Here is a 14,318-nt window from a genome sequence, read left to right on the forward strand (position 1 = left end):
AAATCAATTACTTCATCATATTTAAATCAAATTTTCTCTTTCTAAAAAAATTATTTTTTTCTCACCAATATTAGCTAATAATAACCTACCACTTAAGATTTATTATAAAAGTATTGTGAAAATATTGTGATAAAAATTGATACTAATTTTAATTTTAACATACTATTAAAATTATTTTTTTCTCTTTCTAAAAAAATTATTTTTTTCTCACCAATATTAGCTAATAATAACCTACCTTAAGATTTATTGTAAAAATATTATGATATAATTTTTTTTCTCTCTTTTTTTCTCTCCACACACACACGTGGGCTCTCCTTCCCTTTTTTTTTTTTTTTTTTTTTTCCCCTCTTTTTTTCTCCTCCACCCACGTACCCACACTCTTTTCTTTTGTTTTTTCCTTCGTTCCTCTTTTATTCCTACCACACCAGCACTATCCAGAACATTCATTCCACAGCTCTTTCTTTTTTCTTTTTTTTTCCTCTTAGCACTTCAGTCCAGAACAGTCGCTCTCCTTCTTCTTCTTTTTTTTCCCCCTCTTAGCACTTCAGGCTAGAACAGTCGCTCTCCTTTTTTTTTTTTTTTTTTTTCTTAGCACTTCAAAACGAAGGAAGGAACCAGCTCTCCTTCTTCTTTTTCTATTTTTTTTTTCTTGTTCTTGGATGATCGGGAAGATTGGATGGTCGGTAAATCTCTCCCCCCCCCCTTTTTTTTCGTCAGTCTTCTTGATCCGCCAGAGGGTCTTGATCTGCTGTTGTTCTAATTTTCTTGTTGTTGTTGTTGTTGTTGTTGTTGATTTGCTGTTGATCCGAAAGAGTTGTTGCTCTAAATTTTTTTTTTGTTCTTGATCTGCTGTTTCCGAAAGAGTTGTTCTATTTATTTATTTATTTATTTTTTCTGTTCTTGATCTACTGTTTCCAAAAGAGTTGATGTTCTAATTGAATGGGTATTTCCGTAATTCTACCGTAGCAACGGTAACCCATCTAAAACGCGCACTACGCGTTTTCATTTATGGACCCTCAGAGGTCCATAAAAATTTTCGCGTTTGTCCGCGTTTTTGCTCTATGCCCAAAACGCAACTTTTATCAAAAAGTTGCGTTTTGGGCTTAACCAAACGCAAATTTAGGACTGACTTTTTTCAAAAAGTCCTTTTTGAGCTCAAAATGTGGAAACAAACGGGCACTTCTACTGCCACATGAACAACTTCTCATGTTTCTCCTCAAATTTCCGTGCTGATTGTCTCACACTCCCCTTATACACTTTCCATTCACATCATGTGTCACTGTGTTCATTTTTTAACACTCGCTCTCTGCTTTTAAAAAAAAAAATCAAAATCAAGATCAAAATTGGGTAGGGTTCGATACTTGTAACTCAATAGGGCTAGGAAAGAAAACTTGGCACTAAGTTGGGTTCGAGCATTATGTTGGGAAAAAAGTATTTTTTGTATCACATGATACCACGTCATTCATATCAAAATCCAACAAACAAGAGATATGGTATGCAAAAATAATTACTCATTAATACATGTTTTTTATTTGTTAGTGGGTAGTTATTTTTTATAGAAATTTTTCTCATTTATTGGATTTTGATACTGCTGACTTGGTATCATTCAATACCCAATACCTTCTCTAGGGACATTAAAATCATGTTCGGATCATGTTTAAATAAACTTGCCCTGTACCCGACCCAAGCCATCTCAACCCAACAACAAGAAACCATCTAGAAATTCTCTCTCAAGTCTTTATCTCTTCCCCTTTTATGATTTATATATCCTTCATCTCCATCAATTGAACGACACAACAGTTTGTATTACTTTTATACCGATTCTTGCTCCATCGTGTGTGCTTACAACAAGCGTAAAACACGAATTCCAAATCGATTTCACTCACAAATTAAGGGGGAATGTAAGGACTGGTTTGCATTTCCTTTGAATTTATTTTTATAATATTTAATTCCTTTAATTTTTATCATATTTTAAAAGGGATAAAAATGTGTAACTATATAGAAATGCATAGTCATGGAAAGTAACTATGGTTGTACTGTTATCATAAACACCGAGCTCCGCCTTATCGTGTAGACCATCAGGACCCATATGTTTAAAGAATCCAGACATAAAACCGAACGTTTGGTTATAACTCCTGCAGTTTGGTTGAGCCCATTCCTCGCATCCTTCTTTTTCCTTACCGTAACCATAACAAAAATCCATTGTCATCATTGCTATATCCCATTCAAACATTTGGCCCATGCAATCTAACCGCCATGACCATTTTCCTCATCCTCTGCGTCTAAATATAATTCTTGATTAGCATCAGCAGAATACATGAAGTAATCCCCGCCCGCGTCTGTAAAATTATTGATAATGTATTCATGACCTTTATTGAAGGCAAGGTATTCTAGGTAGAAGACTATATGCTCCGAGCTTGATAACGAATCGGCTTGTATGAGACGTCAGACGAGTACTCCAATAAGGTACCCCTCGCCGCTTGATAACCAATCGGCTCGTCTTGGCTTCCCACTCAAGTGTGAAGGGTCCTGATGTTGGATCATATAGTGACAACGATGAAGTAAGAGACCAATTACGCCCAGTTTTGTGATTGACACCAAATTTCATCCCAGGCAGAAGTGTGTCAGTGGGATGATCAAAGCTTTTTCACTGGTGGCGATTTCAGGAATTTTTCCTAGGATATTCATTTAAAAGCATAAATTACACAATCTAATAAAAAGAGAAATTCATATATTGACAACAACAACAATCAAAATACACGCAAATATATAAAGTTTATAATTGCCTTCTATGAGTTTTTATATTTTAAAATCATTGCATGATAGTCTCATTATCAATGCTAGAAGTTACATCTCTTTCAATATACACAATCAAGCAACCATTCATCTACAAATCTCCATTTCGATTGTGCAGTTCATTCTTTATATATTTCATTGCTAAAAAACTTTTTTCTAATGTTGCATGATAGCGTCATTCATTTGAAATATTAGTAAAATTATTAATTATTGTTGTTTAGTTGTTTCATTAATTTGTTTGTCTTTTATATATAAACTATAATTTGTTATATTGTTGTTTCATTAATTATAAAATTATTAATTGTTGTTTAGCCTAATATAATTTAATTTGTTTGTCTTTTATGATGTATTGGTTAATTAAATTATTAATTATTGTTTATTAGTTGCTTCCCCCAATTAATTATTAGTTAATTAAATTATTGTTTATTAGTTGCACTAGCACACACCCCAGGTGCATTTACTTCCCCCAATTCAAATATCCCACCCCGGCCCCATGCCCCCATCCACCCCCCACTCAACATACAAGCCCCATGGCCCCCAATCACAAGAGTCAATCAGATAAATTCACAATCACAAATCACAATATACTAAAAGGCAATTAATTGTATCTCACCAACACCAACAGATAAAGCCAAAAACAGGGGTAAATATTAATAAAGTTATAAAGTAAAGCTAAGCAAAAGCAATCAGCTAATCATAGTTCAAAGAGAAATAGAGAATCAAATAAAGTCTTAAAGAGAGAGAGAGAGAGAGTCTTATTTCATTTCACTTTCATTCTTCAGATAAAGAGAGAGAGACTGAGATAGAGAGAAACCCATTAACCCAAATCCAATAACCCATATATGTAAGAGAGAAAAAGAGAGAGAAGTTAAGTGTAAAAATGAAATACCTTGAGGTTGAGGGAGCAGGGAGGCCTGAGACTGAGGGGCAGTGCCGTCAGGCAGCACGTCGAGGCAAGGAAGACCGATCTCTGATCCGATGTGTTCTACTGTTCTGGAGCTCGAGTTTGAGGCCTGATCTTTGTCCGTTGATTGTTGTTGTCTGTTGGTTTCTGATTTCAGTATATTGATGTGGGGTCAAAGAATTTGACAACCCCGGCCCACCTTATACTAAGCCCAAGGCCTATGCCGAGGAGGAAGGAATGGCCGAGGACGAAAAAAGAAAGCCCAAGTGGCCCAGAAACATTGCCAAGGACAATTCTGTCCTTGGCCAACCCAGATCCTAGTAGGGAAGAATGGCCCGCCATCAACGGCAGCCTCCCAGAGCGTCCCAAGAAAAATGACAAGTACTGTAGGATAGCCACGAGAGCATGATATAGGAACAGTTCAAGGAGAAACTGTCACCTTCGCATTAAATGCCCACAACTAACGTTCTGGCCGCATTAATGAAGAAATGACCCCTGAACAGTGCGGTCTTAGTTGTTGCAACTCACTGAAGGTTTGGGAAGGTAGCTGATGAGACAGGCACTCGAGTAGTGACCTGCATGATCAACGGATGGAGGGCCAAAATCAATTGGAGGGGGATATATAATGTGAGAAATCCTCCAGGAAAGGGGGCAGAAAAAAGAAAGGAGAATACGGTAGCAATTTGCATGATCTTGGAAACCTTTGTGACCTAGCACTGAAGAAAGAATAAGAATACTAAGTTCCTCGGATGAAATGCCCGAGGACATAATTTCATACTTTAGTCCATATCGTTGTTATTCAATCCATTCATAACCGTGTCTAGTTGTTGTAATCCTCACTAAGACCTAGTTTTTAAACCTACTCTCTATAAATTTATTGTATTGGGCTAGTTAGGCTGAAGTCCACTCATCTAGTAGCAGAAGTGCTCAAACCCAGTCCCTACAATTGAGTTAGGTTTTTTTTCTTTAGGTTAGGTTTCTTTCAACATCTATTAGTGTTTGGTTGCGCTGTCCGTTGGTTTCTAATTTCAGTATATTGAGTTTTGGTTTGTTTGTTTGTTTGTTTTTTTTTTTTTTTTTGAGAATACGTGGGTTTGCTACCATCTATAATCTGTTGGGTTTGCTTTACCTTTTTTTTTTTTCTTTAGATTGGGTTTGCTTAACCATTGTTGTTTAAGATTGATGTTGGGCTTTTTTTCCTTGGTGGGCTTGCTCTGTTACAATTTTTATTTTTTATTTTTATTTATTTATTTATTTTTCAGATTTTAGTTCAAAATTTTTTTTGGGCTTTTTTTTTTTTTTTTTTTTTTTTTTGTGTGCTTGAAAGTAGAACAAATAAATTTTTATTTATTTATTTGAGGGTGTTCCTATTTTTTTTTCAGGTCAGAGTGTTCCCAAGAACACCCTGGACTGAACGTGACGTCGCCACTGTTTCCCACAACGAACTTCCAATAGAGCCATCAGAGTTCACTTCTCTTACTACTAAGTTGCCAGTATCTAGTAGAGTAACAACACTTGTGTTTTGAGTTTCACCTCCACCAGAATATATTACAAAAGGATCTCCTCCAAATCCAGTGGAATTAATCATCAACTTTCCCAGGTGATCAAGGGTAAGAAACAGTCTTGAACTATTTGAAATAGGTCCGTCTCGGTTGGAGAGCCATACTGAGCGGTTGCCCCTATAATTTGTGTACCAAATGCTCAAGTAGTTTTTGCTGCTGTCCTGATCATAAGTGGGGTTGAAGAATCGCAAGGTGAACTTTCGTTTGGCAGAAACAAGGTACTGGGAGGAATTAAGAACATCGCCTTGCTTAAGCGTGTCTTCTGAAGCTGCTGACAACAACGATGACATGATAATTATAAGCAAGAAAGTTGGATAGAAGTGCCTTTCCTCTCTACCCATTGTTGTACACAGGCACAGCCTAGCGCTAAACCTTGGAACATATTAAAGGGAATAAATATTATTGGTGATATGAACCCGTACATTATACTAAATTCAATGGCCAAGCTGATGATGAGACTTGGCACGGGCAGACCCGGGCTTGCCCTCTCACCTCGCCCCTCGAGTTTTACTGACTTCTCGAGTTGACTGGCTTAATTCCTTTAATTAATGCAGGCCTAGGCGCTGCTTCGACGTTGAGGTGAGGTGAGGTCAGGGGCGGAAAAAATACAATATGTATGATAAACGTGGAGTCCACTCTCATGGAGGGCCTAGGGCTTGTTTGGTTTTTGTCAAGGTTTGTATTCATTTTTTATACTTGAATTTTGTACTCATTTTTTGTTTCTATCTATTTTTTTGTTTGATATTAGAGAGAGAAAGAGAGAGAGAGAGAGAGAGAGAGAGTGTTCTTTGATGTAACAAGTTAGTGATAGTGGGATCTATAGATTTGATTATTATTTTTTTTTTTTTTAACGAAAATCTCACTGTATTCATTTTCAAGAAAATGAAATTACCAAAAAGTTGTATTCATTTTTTATATTCAAATCCTATTTTTTATACTAAAAACAAAAACTAAATACAAATACAAAACCAAACAACTTTTTTTTGTGGTGGGTCCCATACAAAATTGAAAATAAATATAAAATACACTTTTTTTTGCTCAAACCAAATAGACTCTTATGCATCCGATACATAATACACCTTCTTGAGATGGGGGTTGAAGTTGAACACGTAACACGTTAGGACTGGCTTGATGCATTTGAGAGTCTTAGGTGAAAATTGAACTGAGATCTTTTATATATTTATATACGAAATTTATATATATATATATACACTACTTAAACTTTATTATTTTGTTTTAGATACAAAATTATTAATTAATAACCTAGATTTTTTTTGTTAAAAAATCTATAGACACACAAAATGAAAGAAGATCAAAGATCAATGTGGAAGATTTTCCGGCAATTAAAGAAGATCAAACAATAGTTAATTTGAACTTTCCAATGAAGGCCAGCTAAGAAGAATGGTTGGTCATTCTTATTGCTAAGTTATTCACTTGCGTTGCTCATGCCGTGTCCTGCGTAACAAATTCCAACATACAACTTTAGATAAGATTATTGTAAGCATAAAATATTTATTGAAGATCGAGGTAGTACCCAAGCATAAAATATTTAGGTCTTTCTTTTCTTGTTTTTTAAATTAACTAAACCTCCATTTCAATTTCCTTCTCTCCTATTTAAATAAATTTATTTGATTCTTAATTCATTTGTAAGGATATTTAGTCCAATCGTGCTTTATACTTGTACTGCTTGATCTTTTCTGACATTAATAGTCCCTAAAATTATTGAGGATTGCTGTCATAAAAAACGATGCTGTTTATTTGCTTTGATTTCATACACTTAGGTCCATAGGAGTGAAACCATTCAAACTCTTCATATATTTTTTATATTAAGTATAAATTTTGAAAATCTAACTGTTGGTTATATGTTTAGATTATATTCTTTCGTGTTTGCAAAATTTCAAGAAGATCAAAAATTAATTTCTATGTTGTCAAACAAATGTTAAAATTTCAAGTTTTTATAATCTAAATCTGTGTATAAAAAATAAGTTTATTAATTGAATAATAAATGGCATCTGATTTGAACGAAATTTGATATGCATGTTAAAAACAGTGGCGGCTCCAAAAATTTTTTTTTAAGGGGGTCAATTTTGACAATTTATTGGTCTTTATCATTATATTAACCATAGGGTTTTGAATTCTGTTCTAGTGAATATTCTGAGTTGACTGATGGAATGGAATATTCGAGTAATCGTGTATATACCGATACACCGTTTTAATATATATATATTAAACTTATTATCTAATCAAAAGTATTAAAAAATACCTCCTTATTTTCTCTTAAATCTTTCAATACTTCTATCAATGGCTTTAAAAATTAGATTGGTGGATCAAAAAATTAGAATAGAAAAGAAAAAGAAGAGTGATTCCTGGTTAGATGACATTATAATAGTTATTTAGTAATTTAATAATTTATAATTATACATTTACTATACATATTTCCTTCTAAAAAATTTACAAATATTAATTTAGTTGGTTATCTCTCTCTCTCTCTCTCTCTCTCTCTCTCTCTCTCTCTCTCTCTCTCTCTCTCTCTCTCTCTCTCTCTCTCTCTCTCTCTCTCTCTCTGGAGATCGCCAGCACGCCATAGCCCATAAGTGTCGTTTCCACTGCCATTTACAACTAGCATGGCCACCACTACAAGCCACCGTGATAGAGGGACCTCCTCTGTTGCAAAGCTGCGAAAAAATGATCTCCTCCATTGCAAAATGAACATTTCTCTAATCCTGTGTTGTGAATTTTTCTATATTGTCATCTTCATCTTCTTCTTTTTATTAGGTTAGAGTGTTCAAATTTATATTTTAGGGGGTTAAAACAAAAAAATTTTAAAATACACTATATAATTTTTTTTTTCTCTTCAGGTCAAGGGGTTTAGTTGAATCCCTGTCCTCAATGCAGCGTTGCCCCTGGTTAAGAACATAAGGAACATGAAATTTAATAGTTAGATTTTTAAAATTTACACTAAATAAAATATAAGAAGTTTGAATAATTTATCTCCAAATTAGTTTAGAGAAACTTTGTTCGTGAGTCCCATAATTTTTATAAGACATAGAACTAGGGGTATAGGTTGGTCGGGTTCAAAAAAGCAATCCTTAAGCACTCAATTACCATATGGTTAGTGGTTAAGGGCAGATCAGACACTAGTGGGGAGTGTGCTGTGTGTTATGCATAGAGTAGAAGATCAGGATTTCTCTCTTTCTCTCTCTCTCTCTTCTGAACAAATATGGAAGCAGCAAGTTAAGGTTCTAGACAATGGATGACCAAACGACAATCTGTACAATTATGCTTTCTGCAATAGTGTATTGTCTATGGGAGGAGAAAACCACTTGAAAATTTCAATAGCAAGGTGATGTGTCCAGTGTTTATGATGAGGGTGGAATAGTTCAAATTGCTTACGACGAATTTACGGTCATGTGTAATTAAAAAATTTATGAGTACTTAGACATGGCAAAACGGGCGAGTCGGGTCGGGTTCGGGTCGGGTCACGGGTCAAAAACGGGTCATTTTAAGCGGGTTGAAAACAGGTTCGGGTCAATCGGGTTGCGGGTCGGGTCGGGTTGACCCGTATTTTTCACATGAAATTTTTTATTTTTAATTTTTTTATTTTTATTATAAAGAAAACAATATGTATTTGCCATTTGGATAGTTATGCAACATATTACTTGATGTAAAATGCATTATTTTGAATTCACTACTTATATCATGAATAAACTCAGTTAAACTTATTAATACTTATTCAATAATTTTAAAATTATACAAATCCTAACATTGCTATCTAAAACAAAACAACACAAAGATAAGTAAAACAAATATACAAGTATTATTTTTACACAATATCAACATTCCCAAAAAAAAAAAAAATTACAAATGACTTATTGGATAACTCATTTGATAAAGAATAAAAACATATAAGAAAGTTACAATTTTAAAAATTAATTTTATAATCTATTATCAATTGTGGTTGACACTCTATTTCAATTTGAGATATACATTAAAGTTTGATTGCTTACTTATTTATACCTAGTCTCTTTTATGAAGATCGTATCATTGTTAAGCAGCACACACTCTAGGAAATATCATAATTTATTTTGAAAAGCCGTTTATTTTGAACATAAATTGTTAAAAAATAGATCTAAGCATTCATAATTTATGCTAATTTGATACTTTGGCTTTACTATTTTCACACTTGTGAATGTGTCTCACACATATTTACAATTTTAAATCTGTTTTTAACTTTATTGTAACCAGATTATCTTGGCATGTACTTTGCTATTTGATAGCTAAAAATCTTTACTCATTACAGAATGCTCAATCATTTATTTTTCAATTAATTTGCATGCAGTTATGTAAATGTATCAATTGTTTCCTTAAAACTCACAATAAACAATTAAACCAATATTGTCTTAATTTCACTATTTTTTTTTTACCAAAAAAAAAAGTTTAAAAAAAATGGTTCGGGTTCGGGTCGGGTCGCGGGTCGGGTCGGGTTGACCCGTACAAAACACGGGGTCGGGTCACGGGTCAACCCGTTTTTGCTTCGGGTCAAAAAATCGGGTTCGGGTCGGGTATTTTTCGGGTCGGGTCGGGTCGGGTCAGAAAATTCTGACCCGTTTTGCCATGTCAGAGTACTATCGCTTGTTGGTTGGGTTTACGCTCTCTCAAATGGGCCTCTATTAAGTGTATGGTTGGGTTATTCGTTTATCGTTCAATTGCTTCATCAAAAAAGTTACCGTCCCCCTTGTAAGTCTAGTTTTGAATCATGGCACGGCTATCTTAACGGCTATTTTGGTGGGACACTCTCTTTACCATCTTTAGCTATGAAAAAAAAGAAAAAGAAAAAAAAAGAGAAGAAGAGTGGCACCAGTGGACCACCCAAACAGCTAAATTCGGATACAATGAAACTATTATAATAAGGGAAATGTTAGTGCTGCTTGAGGATAATTTATTGTGGGGTTTACCTAATAAAAATTTGGTATAAATTAATAGGGTGACTAAAATAGTACTAAAGTGACAAATGAAATTAGAAAAGTTAGCTTTATTAGCTCTACACCGTATAAAGTTGGTCAAAAACCTGACATAAAACAAAATAACTTGACATAATAAATTAAGGCGAATCTGAGTCACATATCGTATGTGTATTCTAAAAAGCTTTTAATTGAAAAACATTGTGATTCATGTTTATTTAGTAATGTAAACTTCATGTCATTGTTAGCATATTTTGCTGATAGTTATCTAATTTGAAGAGAGTTTAAATTGAATTAATACACCTTGTTTGAGTTGGAAATTTTGTAAATCTAAGTAGGTATAATACATGTTTGATCTCACTTTGATTGTAGAAGAATGTTGTTTAATTTGTTTAATATTACTTTATATGTGGGAGAGTGTTCCTAACATGAGTTTCTTGAAATTGAAATTGTCTTTTTCAGGACATTTTACTCTCAAAAGTAGAGTTAATAGTATGGGTATTTTAGTAATTTGATATTATGAAAGAGAGAGAGAGAGAGAGAGAGAGAGAGAGAGAGAAGGGTGTAAAAGTTGAAAAGTTACCCTTTTAATTTGAAATATTGCGAGTGTATGTACAAAAATATTCCTTTTTTTTTTCTTTCTCTACTTTGACACCAATAATTTTTTTAATATAAACAATATAATTTTTTTTTTGACAAACTATAAATAATATAATTTGAACCTATAATGATCATCCTGCTATGACTATTCTTTATACTTTTCTTCCATCAAGTCAAAATATATTCACTTTTCTCCATTTTTAACAAAAACCACACTATTTTTACTTTAATTAAGTTGTGTAAAATCATAATTGCTTATAAAGGAAGTGATTTTTTTTTTTAAAGTTATAAATAACTCTTAGATATTAAATATAAATTGGCATTTTATAGTAAAAACTTACACCAAAATAAAAAATAAAAACTTTTTTTTATATATACAAATTGACATTTTCGTTGGTTGGTAAGAACTTTAGACTTTTAGAGTAAAAGATTAAGATTAAATAATACCTTAACAAACTGATCACTCATAGTAAGCTATTTAATTAATGATTCACTTGGTTTTTAATAAATAAAAAAAAATTAATGTTTCACTCATAAATACATAAATCAAAGTTAGAAGTAACCTCTCTATTACCTTTTCTTGCATAGTAAAATATTCAAACAAAATATCAGTCTCTCATAATCTTTTATTAAAAAAAAAATCAGACTCTCAAATTATAGATTTTCTTGTGTTTTATAGTTCGTTTAGCAAGCCCAAAAAATCAATTTTCTTTGTTGGGCTTTCTCTTTTTTCCCAATAACTTTTTTAAAAACGCCACGTAGGCGTAGCCCCCCCAAAATTCAAATTGTGAGGTAACAACAAAAAAGCGCCCCAACCAAGAAAATGATTGTTGGGAAACGTTCAAATCTCATTTTCCCCCATCAATTCCAATTCCGTTGTCCTAATAACCAGATAAGTCTTTCCCACTCCCACACACACAGAAAACGAAAGAATAGACCAGAGGAAATCTCTTTCACTCAACCAAACATTTTCAAGAAAATATCCCCACACACATTCACACTCTCACAGTAAACCCACACAGAGACTTTGAAAATCCAAGAGAGTTTAGGGAATGGAAAGAAAGAATATTAGCAGTCTTTGAGTTTCAAATCTGAGAAAACGATGTCGTTTGCACCAGAGAAACCTGAAAACCCTAGCCCAAAAAAACGACCACCAAGCTGGTCAGACCTGTGGCTCAAAAACACTAAGCCTCTCAAGCATGTTATCTTCACAATGCAACTCCAATCTCTCTCTTCTCCTATCACTCCCACCACTAAAAACAACAACAACAACAATAAAAACACCAAATCTCCCAAAATCCCCAAAACCCAAATCCCCATTTCCAATTTCCCCAAATTCCCAAACCCTAATTTCAGTTACCCGAAATCCGAGTCCGACCCGACCCGGAAACTCTCCGACCAAACCCTGCTCCAAATCCTCTCCAAACTCCCAGATTCCAATCACAACTCGATCTCCCTTGTTTGCAAACGCTGGCTTAACCTCCAAGGCCGTTTAGTTCGGTCTCTAAAGCTCTTATCTTGGCACTTTCTCGAATCGGGTCGGTTGGTTTTTCGGTTCCCAAATCTGACCCATGTGGATTTGGTATCTGGGTGTTTCTTCTCTCCTCGGAATTCTGGGATTTTGTTGACGAATAGGGTGTTTTCGATGCATTTGGGATCCGGGTTTTCGACGAAATGGAATGAGCTTTGTGAGGATAGTTTGTTTCCTGTGGAGGTTATTGATAGAGGGTTGAAAATGCTTGCTTGTGGTTGTCCTAACTTGCGTAAGGTTTCGGTTATAGGAGCTAGTGAGTTAGGGGTTTTGAGTTTGGCTGAGGAGTGCATGACATTACAAGAGTTGGAATTGCATATGTGTAATGATGATGTTTTGCGTGGCATTGCTGCGTGTACTAATTTGCAAGTGTTGAGGTTGGTGGGGAATGTGGATGGATTTTATGGGTCATTGGTTTCGGATATTGGATTGACTATATTGGCACAAGGGTGTAAGAGGTTGGTGAAGCTTGAGCTCTATAGTTGTGAGGGGAGTTTTGATGGGATTAAGGCTATTGGGCAGTGTTGTCAAATGTTGGAGGAGTTGAGTATTTGTGATCATAGGATGGATGATGGGTGGTTGGCGGGGTTGTCGTATTGTGAGAATTTGAAGACTTTGAGGTTTCAGTCATGTAAGAGGATTGATCCGAGTCCCGGGCCGGAAGATTATTTGGGTTGTTGCCCGGCTCTTGAACGGTTGCATTTGCACAAATGTCACTTGAGGGATAAGAAGAGTGTGGGAGCGATGTTTATGCTGTGTATGGCTGTGAGGGAGATGGTACTTCAGGATTGTTGGGGATTGGATAATGACATGTTCAGCTTAGCTAGTTGTTGCAGGTAATGGGTTCTTTTACTCTTCTTCTGAAAAAAGGGGGTTCTTTTACTCTGTTTTCTTTTGTTGCTACATAAAGCTACAAGGCAAATGAATTTATACTAGTGGTTGAAATTTTAGTATTTATAGTGTTTATTCACATTTGTAATGTTGTGTAAAGTTGATTCACTTGTTTACACAAACTATTTGAACCATGACATCCATGTGTCTTTTAGCTTCTAATCAATTTTATGCATAACATGCTGAATTACACTAATAATGATGTTAGGTTGTGGATTTTGCTATGGGCTCAACTGAATATAGGAATAACTATGTTTAGAGTTTCTTCCACTGACCTATGACTTGCCAATATAACGTGTAATTATCTGGTTAACATTTATTAAGATTACATATTAAATATCTGCATGAAGTGTTCTTCAATAGTAAGAATAATGGATCTTGTTTTTCTAACAGGAGGGTGGAGTTCTTGTCTTTAGAGGGATGCTCATTGCTAACTACCGAAGGTCTGGAGTCTGTAATTCTTTCCTGGAAGGAGCTTCAAAGCCTTAGAGTTGAATCCTGTAAGAATATAAAGGATAGTGAAATCTCTCCTTCACTCTCAACTTTGTTCTCTGTTTTTAAAGAGTTGCAATGGAGGCCAGATACAAAGTCTCTTCGTCCATCTAGTGTATTGGGGATTGTAATGGGAAAGAAAGGTGGTAAATTTTTCAAGAGGGAGCGTCTCTTCGTCCACTGATTCTTGTGGAGACTGGAATAGGAAAGAAAGGCAGTAAATCTTTCTAGAGAGTGGGAGACATGAAGTTGCACTTGAAAGCCAGAATCTGCAGCTTGAGCTTGCATAAGAGTTCTTGACTTCTTGTCGTGAAGGCTGTAACAATATTCTGTACTCATTATGGTAGTTTGATGGTTAGAATAGATGCAGATGTTAACACAGGAAGATTGTAAACACAGTACATTTTGCCTTACACCCGTCTTATAGCTCATGTTTGGGTGCCCTTTTCAACACAATTTTGATTTGCCACAGTGCAAATCTTCTAGTTCATGTCTATTCTCAAGTCGACAATGCTTTAATTGCTTATTACATTATCAAACAACCTTTTTCTCTAATAAATGCATCCCTCTCAGAAGTCGGT

General features: G+C 34.6%; 1 protein-coding gene across 1 annotated transcript; it reads left to right on the forward strand.

Annotated features, from left to right (window-relative positions):
- The first annotated feature begins 11,682 nt into the window (after positions 1-11,682).
- LOC126699299 (F-box protein At5g51370) lies at positions 11,683-14,227 on the forward strand. The gene is made up of 2 exons (XM_050397026.1): positions 11,683-13,190; positions 13,639-14,227. The coding sequence occupies exons 1-2, from the start codon at positions 11,926-11,928 to the stop codon at positions 13,919-13,921; spliced, it is 1,548 nt and encodes a 515-aa protein (XP_050252983.1). The 5' UTR covers positions 11,683-11,925; the 3' UTR covers positions 13,922-14,227.
- Positions 14,228-14,318: the final 91 nt, after the last annotated feature.

The sequence above is a fragment of the Quercus robur genome, chromosome 9 (assembly GCF_932294415.1).
Source record: "Quercus robur chromosome 9, dhQueRobu3.1, whole genome shotgun sequence".
Classification (NCBI taxonomy): Eukaryota; Viridiplantae; Streptophyta; class Magnoliopsida; order Fagales; family Fagaceae; genus Quercus; species Quercus robur.